We start from the raw sequence: 25,271 nt of genomic DNA on the forward strand, positions 1-25,271 counted from the left end.
CTCTGCGTGGACTCAAGCCTACCACCTTCGGTTTAGTAGCCTAAAGAGTTGGCCATTTGCATAATCCAAGGATTCTGAGGTAGTAATCAAGAAACCCACTGCCATCGATGTGATTCTGATCCATAGGGACACTGTGTAGGATTTTTGTTGCTGTAAATCTTCACGGCAGCAGAGAGCCTCACCTTTCTCCCTTGGAGTGGCCAGTGGGTTTGAACCACTGACCTCTGCTAGGACTCCCTTATTTTGATTTCTCAAAGAGGAAGAGTGCAAACATCAGCCAGATGTTTACCTATTTCTTACACATTGATGAAATGCTTCTCTTTAGCAGTTCATTTTGCATGTTGGTTCCCCTTTGGCATGAACTTGTTTTGAAGCTGTTTCTTCATCATTTCCTATTACTTACCCAGGGGCCTACTTGTGGTTAGGGGACCTTAGGAGACGCCCCATGCCTGCGCTGTTCCCCATTCTGTTTGCATCATCCACGAGCCTTGGTTAGTGCACCTAAAAAAATGGGAACAGCACCTCATGCCCTAAATACCTCTCAGCATTGCTGTAAGGCTCCGATGAAATAAAGCGTGTGAAATAATGACAAGACTCTCTTCATCAAGTCGGGAAGATGAGAGAAGTCTGATCCACTCAAGTTAGATTGTGATTTTATCAGCCAATGCAGCTCCTGCCTCTTTTCTTCGTTCTAGAGCATACAGCATTGATTAAGTTCTGACCAAGTTAATGGCCTCTCTCTGAACGTCTGAAAGTTCAGAGAGTGTGGGAGGGAAAGAGAGAAGTTCAAGGACACGGCTGAGCAGCCTCTGCATCAGGCAAGCTTCGGGCAACACGGATCAGGAAACACCTCGGTGCCATGAGCATTTAACACCCTTCCTCCTCCTCCTCCTTTTGCACCTTCTCTTCCCTCTGAGGGCCCCAGCTCTCCACAGCCTCCCAAGCTTGTTACTGTTGTTGTGTGCCATCGAGTGCTGACTCATGGGGACCTGAGCGGACAGAGTAGGCTGCAGTCTTTACAGACCTCTCAGCTTTCTCTCACAGAGCTGCTGTGGGTCCAGGAGCTGACCACAGCTTAGCCGCTGAGCGCTTCACCGCTGCATGCCCACACAGACCCCCTGGCCAAATACCACTCTCCAAAATGTTTCCGTTCCTCCTCAATATAAATGCCCCCCATCCTGATTGATCCCCTGCCTCTCTCTCTGGTTAATCTCTGTTCATTTCATATGAAAAGAGAAGCCCCCCCAAACCAACCAGTTACCATGGAGTCAATTCCAACTCATGGAATCCCGGCCACATGCGGTATGCTCCAGGAAGTTTCAATGGCTGCCTTCCTTTTGCCACCCATGATTATGGGGTTTATTGGGGGAGTTAATGGGTTATATATAATCCAGCATCAGAAATGTTCAGGATACAGTTCCTCTAGTCAGGAGTACTTCTTGTCAATCAGGTCCAAAGGCATGCTTCTTCCTGCTCTCTCAGCCATGTAGCCCTGGGTCTCTGTCCTGCTCAGGCAAGTGTGTAAAGCTCCTTCAGCACAGTTGCTCAGTGCCCAAAGGGCACGCCGCTCTGCCATCAACATCAGCCCAAGGACACTTGGCTCTAGCTTCACAGAACCGGCAAGGTTAGTTCTCCCAATTCAGTTCAGTGACTAACTCTTCAATAGATTGCCAGACCATTCTTCCAAGGCACTTTTGAATGGACATGAGTCACCAACCTTTCAGTTAGCAGCAGGGGCTTTGATATGGTACTTCCATTGTCTGGACCTCTACCCGTTGACTAAGTCCCTTGTCTTTCGGTGGAGTCCTGGCCTGGACAAGTGGTGAACGTGCTAGGGGGACAACCCAAAGATTAGCCTTTTATGCCACCCATGAGCTTGCTTATCTCCCGCCCCCCACTGTGGACATTTCTATTTCCAAATGCTCTCTAGGGAAATGTCATCATCCCCTGTCAACAAGCTGATAGTTACTGACAAATTGTTTCCAGACTTTTCTTCCCTCCAACGCTGCTATTCTAGTTTTTCCTGTCATGGCCAGTGACACTGCACTTACCCTACACTCTCTTCTCATTCCCCTCAGCCAGCCCAGGAAAATGGTAGCAGCATTAAGAAATTCTACTGTACATTCATCTTCTCTGTCTCCACAACCTCCACCACTAATGAGGAACCTCCGGGATCTGCTGTCCTCAGGCTCCCCATTTCATCCTGCAATCTGTCTCCATCCAGGAGTCAGAGGGGTCCTTTCACACACAAAACAGCCCAGGTTACTCGACAACGGATTCCCATCCTACTTACAATTAAGTCCAAATGTCCCCCAGGCTTTACCTGAGCTCTTACCTGCCTACTTCTCCAAAGTTATGGCTGGCTATTCTCACTCACACTCCTCTATTGGCTTTCTTTCAGATTCTTGAACACATTATAATATTTCTGCCTAAGCATCTTTGCACATAGTACTTCTAGTTCACAAGGAGCCTGGCTCCTTTTAATTTTTCAGGTCTCAAGTTTAAATGTCACCTCCTCATGGACCCAACCTACACAACTGTGATTCTGTATCTCAGTATCCCATTGGCTTCCTTCAAACAATTTTTATAGTATTTTAGTAAAACTTAAGTATATACTCGTGTATAAGGCAAGTTTTTCAGCACAAAAAAAAATGTGCCGAAAAACTGGGGGTTGGCTTTTACACAGGTCAGTGGTACCCCAGTGAGGTGTAACATCTCGCTGGGGCCCCCAGAGGTAACAGGACGAGCACCGTTATCTCGCGGGTGATTGCCATTTCTCCGCTGTTCATTCAAAGCCCTACTGACACTGCAGGGCTTTGGATGTTTCTTTACTCACATCTAACCAATCTGAGTCGTCCTATGACGTGGATGGGCTCCAATTCTCAGAAGCACCCGTAGTGATTCACTTACGCCGGCAGCTGAACTGGTAAGGATGTGTCTGTGGCTGCGCTCCGTCTCTCCTCTCTGGTCTCTGTGTTAATTCACATCCTGCATCCCCCGCCCGCATGGACTCCCCTCCTCCTCCCCACCAACATGTTGCAGGGGGTGGACATTACCATGAAAGTTCTTTTTCAAAGTCTTGTTTTTTTATCCTATTAGAAATGGATACTCTTGAACCAAAACAAAAACGCTGGTCAGATGAGGCTAGTTTCAAAATGAAGATTGTGTCAAGAGCAGAAGAGAGCAATAACAGTATTGCAAGTAGGGAATTCTGTGTTGACGAAAAGCAAGTGAGGGAGTGGTGGAAAATGAAGGCTGACTTGGAACAGATTTCAAAAGCTAAAAGCTTGTCGTGGTTTAACGTCTTTTTATGGCTCTAGAGAGTGAATTGCATAAATGGATTATGGAGTGTCGTCAAAATGGTTACTGCATAACACGCATGGGAATCCACATACGTGCTCTACAAATGGCTAAGGATGAAAATATAAAGCACCAGGCATTTGCTGCGCCAGCAGAATGGTGTACCGCTTCATGAATAGGCTTGGCCTAGTATGTTTGAGACAAAGAACAAAGATTTGCCAGAAATTGCCACAAGACCTTGAAGAAAAAATTATGTCATTCCAGTCATTTATTATAAAACAAAGAAGGATTTATAATTATGACCTGGCAGATATTGGGAATATGGATGAAACTGCCATGACTTTTGATCTTCCAAGCAACAGAACTGTGGCAAGTTTAGGAGAAAAACCTTTTTTCTCAAAACCACAGGAAATGAAAAAAAAAACAAACACTTTACAGTTGTTTTATCATGTTTGGCTAATGGAAATAAGCTACGTCCTGTTACTATTTTTAAAAGAACTACCTTACCTAAAAAGATCAATTTCCCACCAAGAATTACTGTGCGTGCACATGTTAAAGGCTGGATGGATGAAGACAACAGAAAAATGACTGGAAGAAATTTGGAACCGATGACCAGGAGCAGCCTTAAAGAAAAAGCCATCGTTACTTGTTTGGGATATGTTCAGAGCCCACCTATCGGATGACATAAAAAAATTGGCAAAATCTAGTAAAGTTACTTTAGCCATTATTCCAGGTGGGCTTACATCTGTACTGCATCCTCTGGATGTATCTTTGAATAAGGCTTTTAAAGACCGTGTGTGAAGGATGTGGCATGAATGGATGTCATCTGGTCAAGCCCAACTAACAAAAGGAGGAAATCTCATGAAGCCTGACATAAAGAAGACATGGTGTGACATGCATTCCAGAAATGTAGTATTAGTAATGCCATGGATGGCAGTGAAGACTGTGCTTTGTATGAAAATGACAGCAGTGATGGTGATGATGGCGATCTCAGTGAGGACAGCGTCTATGATGACCTCACACCAGCTGAAGCTCTGCAATAGGATACGGATGATAATGATGAATCCAGTTTTGGAGGAGTTTAACTCTTTTCATTTTAGCTTGGTCACGGTTTGAGCTCAGGGAATAGTACTCTTAAGGTATCATTGTTGATACCTTATTGTTTTTGTAGAACCTATTTTCCACTTACTGTGCTGGTTTACGAATGTTAAATGACTTGTCCTTTTATTTATGTTTTTATTTAAAATAAATATTTAAATACATTACCCCACTTATGTTTCATTTTTTAGCAATTTTATTCTCACTTGTTTTGATTATTGAAACTCACCAATAGCTTCTGCATTTTCCACCCTAGGCTTATACTTGAGTCAATCAGTTTTTCTGGTATCCCAGGTAATAATTAGGTATCTCGGCTTATATGTAGGTCAGTATATACGGTATATATGGTATTTATTTCTGTCTCCCAGTAGATTACAAGGTCTACATGTATGTCTTATTCTACGCTTCAAATCTAGTATGCTTCTGGTAAACAGTAGGTTATCAATAAATGTTTACTGAATGAATGAATAAATACATGGATAAGTGTTTGAATAATTTGAGTCATTATTCCATCAGACACCATTGTTTCATTGCTAAGTGGGCCTTATCATTACAGAGTTCAGCTGAGTCTGGATTGGTCTTGATTTTGGCCTTTGGGAAGAACACTAAACTACCTCATATCTCCTATGATCATGTACCTTGGTCTTTTCTAAATGTATCATCCACAATTCATTGGCAACCTGTAAAAAAAACACTGAGTTTTCCCACCATCTCAGTTTATAGATGACTTAAAGATTCAGTATACTTAAAATGTGACTCTAGAAAGTAGATAAAGTTCTTTAGGTGTGCTCCGAGAATAATGGGGCAGTCATTTCTCTGGATAAGAATTGCATAATTTTATAAACAAGGCTTAATATGGTTTTAAGTCTTTAAAATAAAAGTAGCGGATGGTGATAAGGAATAGTAAAAAGAAAAAGAGATTCAGGCTAAAAGGCATTTGGGTTTTAAGTGTGAGCTCTATTATTTATGAGTTGTAAGCGCTTAGGCAGTCTTTCAATGTTACTGGGATTTCTCTGTCTTCCCGCACCCACCCATCCATTGACCTACTCATCTACTTGATCACTCATCCACCCGTGGACCATACGGTTACTTATTGATCCAGTCGTGAGGATTTTTGTTTTCTTTACATTGAGTTGAAATCCACACTGAAGGCTGCGATCCCATCAGCAAGTGCTTCACGTCCTTCTCACTTCCAGCAAGCACAGTCGTGTCACCTGCCCATGGAAGGTTATTTATAACCCTTCCTTTATTCCTGATGCCGCCCCCAGTCTTCACAGAGTCCAGCTTCTCTGATGACGGAATAAGCGTAGTGAGAGGACACACCCTCGCACACAGTCTTCTTGGTTTAAAACTATGAGATATTCCCTTGTTCTGTTCGGTCTGCACTACTGCCTCTTAATCCAAGTACACGTTCGGCACGAGTGTAATCCATTGTTCTGGAATCCCCATTCTCCTCCACGCTATCTAGCCATAGCTTATTATAAGCCACACAGTCAAAATCCTTTGCAGAGTCAATAGAACACAAGTAAACATCTTTCTGGTATTCTCTGCTTTCAGCCAAGATCCATCTGACATCAGCAATGATATATATCCCTTGTTCCATGCTTCTAGATTTTGCTATTTTGGGTTCCTAACTCTAAATCTTGCTATTTAATGAGTTTGGATATCTTACTATATCTAAAAATATGTTTAAATATTTGCATGCATCCGTATATTAACATAATTGGCTTATTTTACAACCCAATGCTTGTATTTTATTCAATTAAACAGATTGATCTAAGAAGAAACCTACAGGCTTCGATAGACGTCCAGAGCATAAGGACTCCACAGGGCCAGGAGTCCCGGGCTAGGGGACATAGAAGTGTTGCTCAACAGAAGAGGCTGACACTGACGATAGCTCAGCTCCCTGCTGCTCTGGGCTACCCCTTCCTTATGGCATCAGAGAAGCAAGGGTCAGCACTTGGAATCCGGGTTTTAGAGTGGCCACACAGAGGAAGAGAGGAGCCTCAGAAAGGACATCTCAGACTGTAGAAGGTCTACAGGGATGCCCATGATGAGTAGTCAGGAACAGCTGGCCGGTCAGTTGAGGCACTGCTCAAGAGGACTCTTTGAAGACCACGTTGGGGGGATATGGAAGAATGGTCATGAATTGATAGGGAAGCACACTTCTTTTTTGGTGACCTGGCTTTTAGTCTTCCTGTAATCACAGCTCAAGTGTGGATGCCTTAGCAAGTTCCCCGTCCTCATTCCTATTAGAGCTCATCTTTCTGCTCTATAGTCACTGGTCTTCCCCTTTGTCTTCTCCTTCCAGTTCAACAAACGCAAAGTCTTGTTTGGGACGTCTCAGAGGTACCTGAGCAGCAAAGATGAGTCAGACCTGGCCTCTTGCACAACCCACACAGCCCAAAGAAGACTGCGTTGAGTCTAACACTGAGTCTGGCACATCACAGTCACTCCACGTTTGGAAAGACGGATTCCTAACGCTCTTTTCGACTAGCTATCTAGCAGCTCCTTCTGGATACCCATCTTAGTTACTGTGAGGGTTAGAGTTTATGTCAACTAGACATACCTGGAGGAGGTAGGGTGGAACCCAACCCATCAATCAGGTCACAGTCTGATGGTACCTCCTTGTGGGGCCTTTAGTATAAGTGAGAGAATTCAGCAGAGCAGAGCTCACTCTTTCACCTACTGGAGCTGGATCCTGTGTCGGGTTTGTCAATCTGCTGTTGTGTTACCTGCCGATCTCTGTGGCCCTCCTGCTTCATCATCCTGCTTCCTGTTCTGTCTGTTTCCACAGCTACACGAGACAGAGAAGTCTATAGCTTACATGTGACCTACAGACTTGAACTGGCCCAGACATACCTATTTCCTTCTATACCGGGGTAAGCCATTTCTTGATAGAAATACCTTTCTGTATACATACAAGCACAAGCATGGTCTGTTTTGCTCCTCTAAAGAACCTACCCTAACACAGTTACTTGGCGCTGTAGTCACAGAAAAACATCCCACAAGTGGGTGGCTTTATTTTCTCACACTCTGATAGTTCTCGAGGCTAAACGTCCAAATCGGATGTTTGGCAGTGTGGAAAACTCCAGGTTAGGAGTCTTAGATGTTCGTCAGCTCCTTGGCTGGTAAATGATTTCCATATGGAGTCGGTCGTCTCTTATATGTGTGTTTATGTGTTAATTCTGCACTTTCATTTCTACTCAGAAGTGATTGGGTTTAGGACCCATTCTACAATTGTGGCTTCATTAATATAACAAAAGAAAAATCCTATTATCGAACAAGATATCCAAATTGTCAGGGGCAGTATCTGGATCTCTCACCATCTCAGACTATAGAAGGTCTACAGAAATTCAACATATATCCTGGGGGGGGGGGGGGGTACACAACTTAATCGCTAATAATACCCTAAAGGCATCTAAAATTTTGTTTTAATTAAAATCATCTTCTAGTTAGTCACACCTCTCAATTCTGTATCTTAAAAAGCTATTTCACCTTATCCCTCTCTCCACCCTCACAGCCACAGTCTCAGTCCAGATCTTCGATGTCCCTCAGACGGATTATTGCAATGAACAGACTCCATCTGTTTCTCTTCACATTTGTCACCACACTCTTGAACAAACAAAGATGATTTCTTGCCTGGACTCTTAACAGTCGCTCTCTGTAGGTCTCTTTGGCCCCACTATGCTCAATCTCTCATCCATCTCCTTCAGGCAGCCATTATTTAGGAATGCACATCTCTCTAACCATTTCACGTTCCTTCAAAGGTTCCCTTATGTTTTGAGCATAAAATCCAATTTCCTTCCCAACGTCTACAAGGCCAATAGAATAGGGCCCCTGCTTCCTTCTCCAGCCTCCTCTTAGAATGCTCACACTCTCCCTCACTAAGCCCCTATGTGTAACCACACTGACCCTTTGTTCTTCAAACTAACCCAAACCTTCTCCCTTTTGATCCCTTGCACTTGGTCTCCGGCCTGCCAGGAGTGCTCTGTGCCCAGCTCCGCCCAGCTCCGTGGGAACAGCTCCCTGCAACTTCATCCTCAGTAAGACCACCTTCCTAAGAAGAGTTCCTCAGGACCATCCCTAAAATGGCCTCATCATCTCAATCACCTGGCTTTGTTTGTTTGTTTTGTTTTATCTTTTAGCCCAAATCTCAGTCTGTTTCTAGATCTGTAAAATGAGAGTAGTAATATTACCCTCCCCCAACACTGTAAAGTTGTGGTGAAGATTAAATGGGTAATGCTTTTAACATCATTATAATAATACCTAGTGCCCAGTAACCCACCACTAGCCCACTACCATCAATTCGATTCTGACCCATAGTGACCCTATACTCTATAAGCCTTATCTATAATCTTCTATAATATTTTCTCAATATTTTTTATTTCTTTTTTAATTTCTAATTTCTTGTGGCAAAATACATATATTGTTTCCCCGAAAGTAAGATATCCCCTGAAAATAAGACCTACTTACAGTTTTTCCTCTTGCTGAAATATACGGCATCCTCCCGAAAATAAGACCTCCCCCAAAATAAGGCCCTGGAAGCTACCATAACTCTGGACTCTGGACCATAGTGGTGAGCACCACTGTGCAGCTCACTGTTGGCCGCAGTGCAGCCAGAGCAGACAGGAAGTGCAAGGTCTCTTTTAATAAAACAATAAACAATAAATGTGTACCATATTCATCTTCATGGAAAAATAAGACATCCCCTGAAAATAAAACCTAGCATTAATATAAGACACTGTCTTATTTTCAGGGAAACAGGGTAACAAAAATATGCCATAACATTAATTATATTCACCAGGTCATCCCTCTCCATTTCAAAAAGCTTTTCATCAACCCATACACCAACTGCCCTTTAAACCACACCTCCCCATGCCCTGTTCCCTAATTTACTTTTCTCCCCTCACATTTATTTACCTATTCTAGATATACAAGGTTACGATAAGTTAGAACTGACTCAATGGCAATGACTTAGGGTTTTTTTTTTCTCATTTCTTTTTGAGATATATCATATCATTGGGATCATATAATAGTTATTCGTCTCTGACTACTTCACATATCATAATGTTTTCCAAAGAATCCCTCTCTGGGTGGTGCAAATGGGTCATAGGTTAATCTATTAAGTGGCAGTTAAGAAGTCAGCAGTTGAAAATCCAAGGGAACACATTCTACTATGACATACCAGGATTATCCCGAGTCAGAGTCAACTTGTTAGCAACTGGTTAACTGGTTCTTGATTTCAAAGTATCCATGTTGGAGTCGATATCAGGTCTTCCCTGTTTCTTTCTTAGGGCTGAGTACTAGTCCAGTGTAAGGATATACCACATTGCATTTATCCCTTCATCTACTGATGGGGCATGTGAAATTTGAATTGTTCCCACTTTTAGCTATTGCAAATAATGTTACAGTGAACATACATGTACAAGTATCTGTCTGTGTCCTTGCTTTCAGTTCAGTCAGTATAAACCTAGGAGTGGATTTACTGGGTCAGGTGGCAATTCTATGATTAACTTTTTGAGGAGCTGCCTAACTCTTTTCCACAACGACTGCAGCATTTCGTTCCTACAAAGGATGTACCAATTTCCGCACATCCTCAACACTGGTTGTTTTCCTGATCTTGGCAGTTCTAATGGGCAGTCCTTACAGGTATCTCACTGTGGTTTTGATTGGCGTTCCCCTTGTAGGGTCACTATGAGTCAGAATCGACTGAATGGAAATGAGTTTAATGATGAAGGAAAGGAGTCCTGGTAACAAAGAGCTTGGCGCTCAATTGAAGAAAGGTAGGTAGTTCAAGCTCACCAGTCACGCTGCAAGAGAAAGGTGTGGCAGTCTGCTCCTGTAAGGACTACAGCCTTAAAAAACCTATCGGGCAGTTTTACTCTGTCCCAGAGTTTCATCACTGTTGTTGCTATGTGTCATCGAGTTGGATCCCAGAGCCATAAGGACCCTATGCACAATGGACCAAGCCGTCCTTATAGGATAGCTATGAAAGTCTCCTGAAAAGCTGTCCTTCGGGGTTACTGTGAGTACTATGTACAATAGTACTATGTCTGAGTACTATTGGAATCTACTTGATGGCAATAGGATTGGATGAGTGATGAATGGACTCAGATATATCAATGATCATGAAGAAGGCATAGGGCTGAGAAATGTTTCCCTAGACACAAAGTCACTATTGGATTTGACCGGACAGCAGCTATAAATAGCAATGATAACTAAGATGTCAAGCATCTTCTCATGTATTTATTGGTCACTTTAATATATATATTATTTGAGATGTATCTATTCAACTCCTTTGACTTTAAATTGGGTTATTTGTCTTTTGTGTCATTGTATTTCTTTATACATTCTGAAAGTTAAACTCTTATCAAATATATGGTTACAAGAACGTGTCCTCCCATAGGTCAGATGTTAACCTGGAGGCTTCTGCTGACATGAGTAGCTTCGGGAGCTGATAATCTCAAGATCAGCAAAAAGACTACAGGCCGGTGGCTGTAAAGGTGAATGAATCCATAGTTGGCGGTCAGCTAGCAGACCTCCAATAACTCCCAGGATCGGCAGGCAATATGGCAGACCATTGGTTCAGGTGCAAAGAATCAGAGGTTGATGAACCAGGAATAAAAAAGGTCAAGTAAGCTTTCCCACAGCATCCACTTATATTTGAAGGAGGTCACACCCCCAAGACTATTAATTGCATCAGGACTGTGACATAAGTATGGGGGTTACATTCCACCTTAATCTAATCTCATTATGGAGACTTATAACTGGTTGGCTGTGATTACATTCTGTTTGGTTTGGTCATGGAAATTACTAGAAGTTAACTGACAAACTACTGAGAATCCTGGGCCAGTTAAGTTGACACAGTTTTTAATCATGATGACATCCAATTTACTATTACTTTTCTTTAATGCTTGAGTTTTTGGTATCGTATCTAAGAATCCACTATCAAAAATCAAAGTCTTAATTTAAACGTTACCTCTATATTTCCATCTAAGAGTTTTAGTTCTCATGTTAAGGCTATTCATCCATTTAGAGTTAATTTTCATTTATGGTGTGAAGGATGGGTCCAACTTCACTCTTTTGCATGTGACGATCCAGCTTTCTGAGGCTCATTTGTGGAAGAGAGCACATTTCTCCATGGGATGGACTTGGCATTCTTGTCAGAAGACAGTTGGTTATAGGTGTGTATGTTTATTTCCAGCTCTTATTTCTTCCCCATTGATCCACATCTCTATTCTTGTATCAGCACAACATTGTTTTGATTACTGTAGCATTGTAGTACATCCTGGATTGGTAAATGTGAGTACTTAATTGTTCTTTTTCAAGAAAGTTTTGGCTATTCAGGTGCTATTTGGGGTCCCCATATAATTTTGAGGATCAGCTTTTCCATTTCTGTAACAAGACTATTGGCTAGCTATCATTCGTTAGTATAAAAAAATTCCTGTAATTTATCATCTACTTTAGTTACCACTGGGGGAAAATTATTTTCAGGCAGTACTTTGCATATAACAGGAGCTCAAGAAATGTACTTTGCCACTAGTCTTGCTTATTCACTTCATCTTCTGAATACTCTTTCGTGTCTGCTGTCCCATCACCCATAGCCAGGGTTTTCTCACTCATGATCAGCAGATCTCAGAAGATCATTTGAGATGTCTCAGGGAGAGGCATGACAGTGCATTGGAGGGTTCTAGGGACATCCCAAGTGCTGATCCCCACCTACATCCCCAGCACTTGACAATGGTCTTATCCAGAAGTGGAAGATTAAGGATGATTTGTTAAGTTGGGTTTGTGTGTTTTCTTTCCGATGGAGTTTCAGGTTAAGATGTATTTTAAAGTCAGGGTTTGGAAAGTCTGAAAATGACCGACCATTGGGATAAAATCCATAGACCTTGGTTGGCTCCATCTGGGCCTGCACACATTATTTCTGGACACTATTCAGCCAGAGTGAGCAACTTGCGGCTCACAAGCTTACTCAATTTCCCGCATGGCCGCAAGCTGTTTCTTCTTCCTGGATTTCCCTTCCCTCCGTTCCCCACTTAGCAACTTACACACACTCTTGCAGCCACAGCTTAAGCATCGTCTCTCTAAAGCCCCGGAGAAGCTCACAGGTTGAGTTTCATGACACTTTCTTGGAGCTCCCACAGCATCTTGTATGTTAACTCTGTATTCCACCTGGTATCACACTGTACTGCGCTGTTGCTTCATGCTCACCCTTTCTGTAACGGCAGGGGTCAGTACCCTACCACCTATGGGTCAAATTTCCATGGCCCGCAAGCTGGCATTTTCTAAACGCTTGGGAAAAAAGAACAATATTTTGTAATATATGAAATTCAAATCATAGTACCTCGATAGCACCGCTCAGTGCTTTATAAATTGTCTATGGATGCTTTGAGCTGTGGCAGCAGTGTGGCATAATTGCCGCAGAGACCATGTGAAGTCTGCAAAGCCTGAGCAAATATTGACTAGCTACCCTTTTACAGAAAACATTCGCTGACCCCTGTGTTACAGCATTGGCCAGCAGGGTGGCTGGGTACCGCTAGGGTCAAAGCCTCTTTCATAAGCAAGGAAAACAATATGTGTAACTATTGAATAGAAAAGTCAAGCCCATATAACAATCAATGATGGAGACTGTGAAGCACAGGTCACAATTCTATTTGCTTTGTGACGGCATCAAGATTACCATTTTCAGCCAGATGGACTATGAAGAAAAATGAATGCACATTTCATAAAGAAACCCACCACTGCACTGTTCCTGCTCCCATAAACATGTGAGATCACCTAGGAGGCCTACACCCCACCCCCCACCTCAAGTGGACCTCGGCCTTCGTCTTAATCATCTAAATCAGCGGTTCTCAACCTGTGGGTTGCAACCCCTTTGGGGGTGGAACGGCCCTTTCACAGGGGTCTCCTGATTCATAACAGTAGCAAAATGACAGTGATGAAGTGGCACCGAAAATCATTTTATGGTGGGGGGGGTGGTCACCACCACATGAGGAACTGTATGAAAGGGTCGCGGTATTAGGAAGGTGGAGAACCACGGATCTAAATGTTCCTCGCCCATGCCAGCGGGCGCCCAGGGGAGGCAGAAGTGGGGCCACGCTGTTGTAGTTAAGATATTGGTCTTTGCACCACTCCATTCCAAAGGCACCCACCCACAGTGCCTGCTGGGGCCCTCAGCCACATCGGATGCCCTTCTTATGATTGGGGTTACATCCTGAACTAGGACTCACAACCTGGGGTGAAAAGATGCATTAAACCTGATTCCAGCTCTCCTGATAATGTGTTCAAGAAAGCATAGGTGGCCATTACCACATAGTCACTGAGGTAGGGCAAAGAAAGGCTGTGGAAAGGTATTGCAGGATCAAGACAGGCTGAGACATATTCAGGTGAAGAGAAAGTAGCGGAGGCTCTTCTGGAGCAGGGCAGGGGAAGCAGCCACGCCCAGCAGTGAGAGCCCTCCCGGTAAGCATACATCACTGCCAGCCGCCAAGCACCTTCAGGCCTCCTTGATCCAGAGCCACCTGGACTCGTTACTAATAATCAAGATGGTGGTGATAGCAAGCATTTACGTATCGTTTACTATGAGCCAAGTAGTATTTCAAGCAGTCTGTACACATTAACTCATCAATCTGGACAATAATCCTGTGGACTGGGCACTTTTCAATCATCACTTATCGATGAAGAAATGGAAACACCGAACCGAAAAGCCCAAACACGTTGCCATCGAGTGGGTTTACACTCACAGTGACGCCATGCGGGTAGGCTCCATCAGGTGCCCAAGAACACACAGGTGCTACGTGGCAGCTTGGAGCCCCAATGATCTGGCACCAGACTTTCTGAAAGTAACTGCTACCCCAGCATTGTTCTTCTTCCTGATTCCCACGTGATCCCACCTGGCTCGGTCCCCTGACCCCCCTCCCTGATTTGGACTTGCCTACGGAGATCTTGGTTTCATGCAACCTTCAGAGGCTGACAAGGATAGACCAGGGTATCAGGAGGGACATTACAGAGAGCAGACCCTAGGAAGGAATGTGTGTGGGATTGGTGTGTGGGATTGGCTCCGGTATGCAGCAGGGTGGAAGACTCGGGGAATTCTACAATCTGGAATGATATGTAAGCTCTTGTATGCAAGAGTAGAGGAGCTAATTAAAGCAAGATGTATAGGTTCTTGGGAGTCAGACGACAAGCCCTAAATGCTGTCTGCACTGCTTTTGAGCACCTAGAGGAGAAAATAGGACAGCAGTAGAACGAGCGGAACCCTTTTTATGGTCATAACGTAAAATGCAATAGGAAAAAATGGGACTGCTTCCTCTCCCAGGTGCCACAGCTGGAACCCCAAGGCCAATCAGGAGCATTGTGTGGCTCTGAGCAGCGGCTCTCGAAGTTAGAGGGCTTATTAGATCGCCAGTCTCCCCAGCTCAGGGTTTCTGATTTAGTAAGTCTGAGGGTGAGACCCTGAGAATTGCCTTTTCAGCAAGTTCCTTGGTGACGCTGCTGCTGGTCCAGAAACCACACATGGAGAACCACTGTCGTGTGGCACACAGCCCTTTTCTCTGGTGGTTCCTTGACAGGCATGGCCGTGCACATGATTAAATGATATGTTCCACACATGGTGTATTTCTATGGTCAAAGTCGATTGTCGGGTCGGCAAGACAAGAAGTCTGTTCCAGTGAATGAAGATCTATGGAAAAGTGGGAAGAGTGGAGGGTGCTAGAGAGCAGGACCTGGGAAGAAGGGGTCCTTCTGCACGAGCCTGGCGCTTTGTTTCCCAGCTACCAGACAGTAAGAGGACAGTGGTTAAGGGCGTATGACGTGCCCTTAACTCAAGCAAACATTGCTGCCAAGTACAGAAAGTTTTTCCAACATCCTCCTCCAAGACTCTTGGTTTATTCATACAACAACTATTTCCCCAGCCCCAGCAATGTATCAGACACGATGCTAAGTGGTTGGTTTGTTCAGAAACTAAAGTTTACGAGGTTCCTTTCCCTCTGGCCTTATGTTTTCAATGTTTGTCCTCCATCGGGCAAGACAGCCTGTCGCCCTGCTCTGACCAGTTGAGATCTCTACATTTCGGTTGAGCCAGGTGGTCTCCAGGAACAAAAAGTCGCAAGCAGTCCCCTGAGGCTTGGCTCAGCTCGGCAGCACTGACCACGCTCTGAGGTTTATAGGCCTGAATACAAGAACACACCGCTCGCTGTCTAGAAACGCACGCCTGGAGAAATACAACTTTTCCAGGGTCAGAATTTCAAGTGGGCAAAGAAGCAGAACCAGGACATCACCTCACAGGCAGGGATACTCTGCTCTGGCCTGTGTCTCACAGGGCACAGGCAGCAGGTCTTGTGCAGGGGCCCCTAGGTTTGCTCTCTGCAGGATCGGAGTGGCATTAGAACCCAGTGTCCCAGGTCCTGGACATGGTGCTGGTTAACCGTGGTAGTGGTTAAAGCTCAAGCCCTTGAGCCAAACCACCCAGATTCTAAGTCTTCTGCTGCTTCCCACTTATACTAGAACCTTACTGAACGCCTTGGCTCACACCTGTTGAATCATCATCATAATAATCACAGCCCTTGCCCTCAGAAAGTGATCGTGACAGTCAACTGAAAACACGGCGTGTAAGTGCTTAGCCCAGAGCCTGGCACGGGGAACGACTCAGTCAACAGTATCTATTGCTGCTTTTCCTCCCTTCTGAGTGGGCACCGTGGCTCTTTGGGAGTCTAATTTTGCATAGCAGATGCTTTATGGAGGTAAACCGTACTGGCTGAAAGGTTGGCAATTCACATCCACCCAGAGATGGCAGACAGGTCCAAGGGATCTGCTTCCAAAAGGTCCAACCCACCCAGTGCCATCGAATCAATTCTGACTCACAGTGACCCTTTTAGCCCGGGTCAAATGGCCCGGCAGGGTTTCCACGGCTGTACTTCTTTACGGAAGTGGATCCTGTCATCCAGGGTCCCGACTGCTGCCTTTTTGGTTTGCAGTTGAGCACTTTAGCTACCACGCCCGCTAGAGAAAATCATACGGGCTGTCCGGCTCCCCACACACAGGGCTGGCAGGGGGAGGAGCGGACCACAACAAGAAGGCAGAGAGGCCTGATGGGCAGATGACGGACACTAGAACAGTACTATGCACATCACAGGACAAGTGTGGATTCTGAGGTCAACAGGTCTCATTGGCGTGGTGATCCCGGGATCAGCACACAACAGCTCAGCATGCCCCAGGGTCACTCATCAGCGAGAAAGCATGTGAGCCTTCTGTCCTGTCTGCAGGGCAAGCTGCATGACGTCAGGGTTTGGACTCTGAATGAACAAACGTGTGGAAGGAAACCAGGCACCACTGCCTTGAAGGAAGGGGCCTTTCTAGTCTCAGTCCCCAATTCTGGGATGGATCGGAAGGAGAGGGAAATTGTTTGCTATCTCTTTAGTTCAGGGAAGTCAGAGAAAGTTTGAAAGGCACCAGGGCACTAGAATGAATGCGGAAGTTGCCACTAGATAATGTGAGCGAGAGCAGGTGGGCTCTGACTAAGCTCACTTTACCTCAAGGAAGGGACTTACCTGATCTTCAGCTCCCTCATCACACAAAATAGAAATCTACCTCACAGAACCACCTTAGACTTAAAGAGGTGCTGTAAAAAAAAAAAAAAATCAGATTTAGGGAAACAAATACCAAACCCACTGCCAATGCAGTCAATTCTGACTTAGAGAGACCCTAGATAGGGTTTCTGACACTGAAGTTCTTTCTGAGAGCAGAGTCTCATCCTGATTCCCTTGGAGAGACAGTGGGGTTTGAACCACCGACCTGGTGGTTAGTGGCTCAATGCCTAACTCACAGCATCACCAGGACTCCTTACAATCTAGGGCAGTACTCTATAAATACTCGAGGATTATTATGGAAACGGTCTACAGAAACGGGCTGCTTGGCATTTGGAGGCTGAAGTGAATGTTCTCTTTTCCTGAATCTGTGCTCAAAGTTGGTGGCCAGGCAGTGAAAGTAAATGGCCCCGGTGTATTTGTAAGTTGTCCAGCACACACCCACTGCGCAAACCTCTCAGAAATTAATCCTTGGCAGGGGAAGCCGAAGGGGTGGAGAACCCGCCAAAATGAGGTAAGAGGGAAACGTAGAGATGGCAAACCCACCCAGGCAGCCCTGTCACTTTCCTACCTAGGGTGGAGTGAAGATGGAAAATAGGAGGGAGCCATGTAGCAGGAGGGGGAGAGGGCAGGCAGACCCAGCCGCGTGTGCCTCCCTGCCGGCAGCTGACTGTTATGATGCCTGAGTCTGTGCTGAAGGACTCACTGTGGGGTCTATGGCGGCTGCCTCCAGGGCGTTCTAAGTCCACCTCCAGATTTAGGCACCTGTAATTCAGCATGCCTTTTCCAAAACCCATCTCAAGACCTGAAAACCACACGGAGAACAAATGCAGTCAAATGACATCATTCGCCTGAGTGACAGCCGGGGAGTGTGAGGGGGACAGAAGGGGGTGCATGCCAATCCCATGACCCCATCAAAGAGGGTTACAACCTGCTACTGTCCTTTCATCGACAAAATTGGTGTCACCTAGCACGCAGCCCTGCTTTATATTTCGGAGGCAGGAGGCAAATCTCTATTGAATTAAGTATCTTATCTGCTTATTCAATAGATTCGAAAACGATCAGTTTTGTCATCAAAACTACCACCACCATCACCCCCCCCTTCAAAACCACTCTGAAAATGCAATTCCATTAAGTCTTTTTAATGCATATTAGCAGCAAGGAATTTACAAGAAAGAAAGAAAGAAAGAAAGAAAGAAAGAAAGAAAGAAAGAAAGAAAGAAAGAAAGAAAGAAAGAAAGAAAGACAAAACTTCAAGCTTGCTCCCACCTGTGCAGTGGTGACATGCTATTGTTTGAACCTGAGTATATTATTTAACTTGGATGGCAAGCTCCAGGCATAGCGATCCTGTCTTTCAGAATACACAGCTCTGAGCCCGCTGGGAGTGCTCGATAAATAACAGCAACAAGAAATGCTATGGTGGTGGGGAGGGGACTCAGTTAAATTATTTATTTTCCCACTTCCAGATTTCTGGCAGCCTGCGTTTATCCCTTGCTGGATTTGCAAGGAGCAGCAACCTTCCAGGAAGATTAAGAAGTCTTTCTGTGTCTGCCCCCACCCCTCACCTCCCCTTCTCCATCCCAGCACAAGCAGAGACACCTGACAGAGCCCAAAGGTGGCTGGTGTGTGTGTGTTCAGGGTGCCAACTGGGTTTGGAAGGGAACTCAGTCCTCGGAAGATGCAATGGGTAGGGAGAGGCAGTCAAGAGAACTGTTTTGGCTCCATCCATCTACACAGCTGTCAGATGGCAAAGCCTGCACTTCCCAAGTTATCACCTGCTGTGGGCTTTGGAGCGGTCTTGTAATCAATCCTAGACATCCAGTGTGCCTAAATCTTGACCCAAGGTAGAGTCTTTCAACAGAGAAGTAGATGATAGTGATTTTGCCAAACTTGAACTTTCAGATCACAAGGATCTAAATAAAACAGGTAATAAAGAAGCAGTCATATGAGTATAAAAAACTAAGTCATTTAGGGGCAATATGTTACTTACATTTGTATGCACACACATGTATATATACATATAGATATGCATTCATTGTACCAGTAACTAAATGCAAACAAATAACTCACAGTTCTCAAAGCCATCGAGCTAAAACTGACTCACAATGACCCTATAGGACAAAGTAAAACTGTCCCTATGGGTTTCCAAGACTGTAACTGTTTTCAGAAGTAGAAAGACTCATCTTTCTCCCTCTGAGAGGCTGGTGGATTTGAACTACTGATCTTACATTCAGCAGCCCAATGAATAACCCACTATGCCACCAAGGCAGTTAACAGACAAGGAGGAAGTAGCAACTGACCATTCCATAGTGAAAAAAGATCTCCCAGTGTTTTTTATGGTCTTTTTTTTTCTTTTCCCCCTCCCTGATAAATAGGGCTAATACATTTGCCAAAATGTGTTTGCAGAGGGGTGGGGGGGAAAGGGTGTGTGTGCGTTTACAGACACAGACTGATATACCTTACACCCCAGCCTCTCCTAGATGGCTGCACAACACATCTTCTAAGTGGAGACTTCTCCCCTCCGAGCAGACTCATTTTATACCAAAAACAATGGCAACACCTGTAGCCGTTAATGTCTGGTCTTTGGTTTCTGTCCAGTTTTAAAGGAGGCTCTCAGCGGGCTCCCCTCGCAGGAGCCATATGTGGAGTGGATCTGCCAGCAGTCTTGGAAGGGAAACCGCCCCCCCCACCCCCTCGCAGTGCACAATGGCTCCGTAATCCCCATCAACTGGACCCTCTTGAACCGCCGCTTTATGTGCTGGTCAAAGAAATACCAATCTCAAGATTCAAGCGGTGGGTGCCCTGAGAGCTCAGGGGAAGCCAATGAGGTTTGCCTGGTTCAGGCACAACCCCACGGTGGTGCCAGTAAGCCTAGCCATCCAGACCATTAAGCTGCGGCTCAGGAACCCTCAGGAGCAACCCCCAACACTTTCCTTTGCTTTCTCCCCTTCAGGGTGAGGCTGGCACCCACAAAGCCGCCTCCCTTCCCAACCCTTCCCTCCAGCGGGAGCCCACGGCGCGCTCCGCAGAGCTAGTCCCGCCCCCTTGCCCTGCCTCTGGCTGAGGGCTCTGTTCCACCAAGCAGGAGCCTCTCCTCCAGGCTACTAGCATAGACTCTTCAGGACACACCACCTGTGTACCTGGGGAGGTGGGGTGGGGTGGGGGGGGGTGCACAAAGGGTGTGGTGTGCCAGTTAAGTCCTTAGATTCGAAGGCCTCTCTGCTGGGGCGCAGTGTTTGCTAACCGTGCTGACCAAGAAGGTCAAGCCCACATACCTGCCTGGTGAAGCTGAGGGGGCAGAGGATGCCCCTGGCCCCGCAGCTAGGCTAAGTGGGGGCTGCTCAGCGCCGGACAAACGTCCACAGCTGGACGGAGAAGAGCTGCTCTAGGATGCACTCGCTAGAGTTTGGTGCCTAACTCCTACCCTCTGCCTTTCCCAGCCTCCCTCTGGGGACCCCGGGACGTGCTTTCGAGTAGCTGGGGGGGGGGGGGGGAGGTTGAATGCCAATGGCCGTCAGGCGACAACTAGAGTGCGTGGACCCGAGACTTGGCACACGTCCACCCCGGTTTCCCCGTCCCCCCATTCTTTCCGAGCGGCGTGTCCCCCCATCCCCACGGGGGTCCCGGCGGCAGGACTTACGCAGTTGTGGTCGGCCTGGAAGTCCCAGCTGCAGCTCTTGGCGCGCGCCTGGATCTCACTCATCCTGAAGAGGCAGAGCGCCGTGGTGGCGGGGGAGCGCGTCTCCTGGCCCTCCCCGGTGGCCGCGCTGAACACGCCCGCCCAGAGGTCCAGAGCTTCCACCAGGCTGGAGGAGAGGAGCAGGCGGCGGCCGTCGGGGAGCCCGCGGCCGCAGTCGAGGGCCGCCTGGCCCTGGAACAGCAGCACCTCGGCGCTCTGCGCGATGCGCGCCATGCTGGGCCAGCCGGTGGCGGCCCCGCTGCTGTAGTTGTAGGGGTAGTAGGGGAAGTAGACGCTGCCGTTCCACAGAAAGGCGTCCACGAAGTGCAGGCTGCCCGCGCCCTCGCGCAGCTTGAGGCGACCCATCTCCTCCGTGGCTAGGCTGCGCCCCTCCGTGTCCTTGAGCGCGATGGCCGTGCCGCGGTCGGACGCGGCCGGGTTGCAGCGGCTCGCCTTCTCCGGCTCCGGCAGCACGTAGGTGGCGGCCACGGCCAGGTACCAGCGGTTCTTGTGGCTGGCGCGGTACACCACGCCTGCCGTCGAGCCCTGCGGGTGGCACGACACCACCTCGGTGCCGTTGCGCAGCGAGCGGTGGTTCAGGCTGTCCAGGGGCCGCACCTCGCAGGCGCCCCGGTCGAAGGTCCAGCCGGTGAGCAGCAGCCCCCCGACGCCCGGCGCCCCCTCCCGGTAGGGCAGCAGCAGCTTGCTGAAGCTGCTGCCGGGCCGGGGCCGCGGGGGGGGCGCCAGCGAGACGGGCTCCGTGCAGTTGCCCGCTTGGTCCCGGTACAGGCGCGAGACCCGGCGCTGCAGGCTGTAGTCCAGCTGGTCCAGGCAGCTGCCGCTCGCCACGAACACGCCGTGCTCCCGGCTCGCCGCGATGGCTCCGATGGCTTGCTCCGACCGCCACACGGGCTCGCCCGCGCCCCGGCCGGGCGCCGCCAGCGCCAGCAGATAGGCGAGCAGGGGCAGCGGCGCGGCGGGGCGCGGGGGGCGCGGCGGCGCCTTCCTCCGAGAGACCTCCATGGGGCTGGGGGGGCCGCCCCCGGGCAGGGCGCGCGGCGACGGCGGCTCAGGCGCGCGGCCACGGAGACGGAGACGCGGGCGGCGGTGGCGGCGGCTCCTGCGCGCGCTCGGGCTCCCGCGGCCGCCCCATGCTCGCGGCTCGCCCGGGAAGGAGAGCAGGGCGGGCGGCGCGCGGCGGGCTCGCTCCGGCGGCTCGTGCGGCGGCGGCGGCGGCGGTGGCAAGCCCTGCGCGCTGCGGCGCCGCTTCTTCCTCGCCCGAGAGTTCCTCTGTGCAGCGCCGCGCTCGCGGGGAGGCGCGGAGGGGAAGGGAGGGGACGGGCGGAGAGGAGCGAGGCGGGCGGGGAGGGCTGGAGAGGTTGGGTGCCCTTGTGCGTTTCACTTTCCCATTGTCAAAGTGGGATGCAACTGGCCCCCTTCCTCATCCTCTTCCTCCTCCGCCCTCCGCCCGCCCTCCCTCCACGCCCATCTCCCCTCCTCTCTTGATTCGGTGAGATAGGGAGGAGGGAGGTCGCGTAATTTGGGTTACTGTGTAGGTGGCCTCTTTCATCTATTCATAACAAAGCTGAGCCGCCTGCCGCTGCCACCGCGGCCGCCACCATCGCCCTTTGGCTCGCCCGGGGCTGCCGGGGCGCGCAAACGGCGCTCCGCGCGGGCTCCCGAGATCTGCTCGCCGGGCAGCTCCACCGCCCGGGTTTTGTTTACTAGAGCGGCGGAGAGACGCCGAGGCGTAGGGATCGGGCACCCAAGACACTGAGGGCTTGGAGAGGAGGGCCGGGCTCAGGCCATTGGGAGGCGGCGAGGGCGGCGGACAGGTGTTGGAACGGTGGGGGAGGGAGGCCCGAGGAAGGCGCGCGGGGGACCTGGACGAGCCCAAGCCTCCGGGGACCCAGGGGCCCCGGTGGCAGGGAGCGGGTTTCCCTGGGCCGAAAGAGTGAGGTGGGAGAAAGGCAGGCGCCAAGACTCTCGTTCTGGACAATCCCTGGGGCTGGAGCTTTCATATTTGCAAAGGTTCTCTAATCTCCCTTGGCAACGGAGTCCCAGGCTCTCAAACCAGCGTCTAGAAAGTTCTGCTCACCATCTAGCCTTAATGATCATGGCTAACACTTAGTGAGCATTTGCTGCGTGCCCGGTGCTGTTCTAAATTCACGGCACGGATTAAACCCCATTTAATCCTCATAACGATCCTATTAATTAGTGACTGTTATTATCATGCCCATTTAGGAGTCGTGGAAAATGACCATGGAGAGGTTATGGAACTTGCTGGAATCCTACTGCTGGTAAACAAACAGCAGATGAATTTGAATCCTTCTCTGGAGGTGCCAGGGCCGTTTGCACAAGCCATTGTAGCCCTGTGCCGCCTGTGGGCATTACAATAACTCCTATGGGTTATTCCCCAGGGCAGGATTTAAAAAGGGGTCCAAGAGACCCCACCCGACCCAGCCCAAGCGTCTAACCCCGGAGCCAGATCGCTTTATTTGGCTGAAGGTTCCCCTGCTACCCCCTTCCCTTTTACAACCCCTGAGATACCACCCCTTCACCCAGGGGGCAAAGATCAACCGGCTGGCCCCCAGATCCCCCAAGAATTTTCACAGTATAGCGAATTATTGCACACCAGAAAATCCGTTCCTGAGGCAGCAGGCAGCTCTCTCAAAGCTTGGCAGAAGGACCCCCATCTCCATCCCTTCCCAGGCTGTTGCAAGGCCGGAGACCTCTGGGAGGGCAATTGGTTGCTAGCCTTTCTTCCTCCAGTTCCCCAGCCCTGCTAGAATATTTTGAGGAGGGGGAGGGGTAAGTGGGCTTACTCCAAGTGCCAACTCCCTGAGAAGGAGCAACTGTTGCAGTTTGTAAACTTCTGCAACAGTGATGCAAGTTCTGTTCTTTAAGTTCTTATCCAACTCTGAAGAAAAAGGCAGGGACACTGGCTTAAAGGAAGAAGGGAGAGATGAGAACGAGGCAGTTCCTGGCCCCTCTCTTCCCAGTGAGGAGTTAGAGGATCGCATTGTTCTCAGAGTGGCCTTCATATCTGAACTCAGCTGGGTCAGCTGTTCCCTCATAATCTCATGTGAAACTGGATATGACCTGGGTCTGCCCAATAGCTATCGAGTCCTTTCTGACTATTAGTGACCCTGTAGGACAGAGTCCAAGTGCTCACTAGGGTTTCAAAGGCTATACATCTTTACGAGAAAAGATCACTTCATCTGTCTGCCGAGAAGCAACTGGTGGAGTCGAACTGCTGGCCTTGTGGTTAGCAGCCCAACATGTAACCAACTCAGCCAGAGGGCACCTTGTTGCCTGCCAATAGGTAGCAAATGCTACCCTCAGCACATGTGAGGCGGCCCTTACCCTGGTGGTGACAGTGGCTGGGTTGTAAGTGGGGAGAGTGGTAGAGGACCGGAAACAACCGCCTGAGGTCCTGGGCTAAGGCTCATCAGGCGAGCACCAGCAAAAGCAAATACAATGGCTTGTCTGCGTCAATTTAATCAGGCCTCACTCCCCCAGTCCCCATCTGTCTGGAATATTTTAAGAATGTTTGCACTGCTGGAAAATGGAAAGGTAGAATCTAAAAAATATCTAGCACAGCTCATAGGATCCTTCAGGGCATAGTAGGGCATTTATGCACTGGCATTTTGAGCAATTTTCCCTGTGAATATTGAAGAACACAACGAACCCCGCTGTTGTCATGAGAAGGCTGGGGCAGTGTTCCATGCTGAGAAAGCCACAGTTCAATCCCATTTCAGAGATAGTTTTACTTCACTGGTAACCAAGTAATTTCCTTAAGTCCCGTGGAGTTGTACAATCAGTTGCAGACCATCTTGGGAGCTATTTGGATTAAACATACTCTATGGTACGGCATTTTGATCACTACTCAATTCATTGCCGCCTCGTTTTGAAAAAGAGAAACATCGCCTTTAAAAATCCTGCCGGCACAAAGCAGAAATGGCTTCGGCAACTACAGTTGCTTGGGACTCTGATGGAAATGTAAGTCCCAAAGTTGAGAGCAGACTTCCTCTCCCCGCCTTCCGTTTAACTGTGCGCAGACTCCTACAGGGAAGGGAAAGACATCAAGCCACCACCACTAACAGCCAGAACCTGTGCCTCCTTTTTGGCCAAAAATCAAGCCAGAGGCAGCCAGCAAGCATATAAATCTTCTTTGCCTGCTTCTACCCCATTTTGTACAAACCCGCTGGCCCTTTTTATTTTTCTCGTGTACTAAAGCTCCACCTTCAGGACATAAGTTCACATTTGAAAAGTGTGGGAAACATGAACCACGCGGAGCGGGGTGGATGTTCAGGCCTGTGGGTCCTGTGTCGCTTTGATCTTTTTCTTCCTCAGTTGCTGCAGGCTGGCTGGCCCACAGATGGATGCAAGCCCCATGAGAGACGGGGCTTCTCTAGCCAACCGACCAGTTCTATCTTGTCAGGTGTCACAGCACGTTGGGCCCTCCTTGTAACACAACAGGCTGACACCCCCAAAAGAGGAAGATGGTGCCGTTCTGTCCTCCAGACGGAGACTTGCTACCACGGAAACGGGCAGTGCAGCCGTATGCCGAGCACTTTGATTTGCCGATGGGGACGTATTTA

At 48.2% G+C, this 25,271-nt stretch overlaps 1 protein-coding gene across 1 annotated transcript in view; it reads right to left on the reverse strand.

Moving 5' to 3' along the window:
* PLXNC1 (plexin C1) overlaps window positions 1-21,690 on the reverse strand; it is a 203,715-nt gene extending 182,025 nt beyond the window's left edge. Inside the window, exon 1 of the mRNA XM_075551175.1 lies at window positions 20,629-21,690. Coding sequence (XP_075407290.1) covers window positions 20,629-21,690 — 1,062 coding nt within the window. The remainder of the gene's footprint in view (window positions 1-20,628) is intronic.
* Window positions 21,691-25,271: the final 3,581 nt, after the last annotated feature.

This window comes from Tenrec ecaudatus, chromosome 6, assembly GCF_050624435.1.
Source record: "Tenrec ecaudatus isolate mTenEca1 chromosome 6, mTenEca1.hap1, whole genome shotgun sequence".
Taxonomy (NCBI): Eukaryota; Metazoa; Chordata; class Mammalia; order Afrosoricida; family Tenrecidae; genus Tenrec; species Tenrec ecaudatus.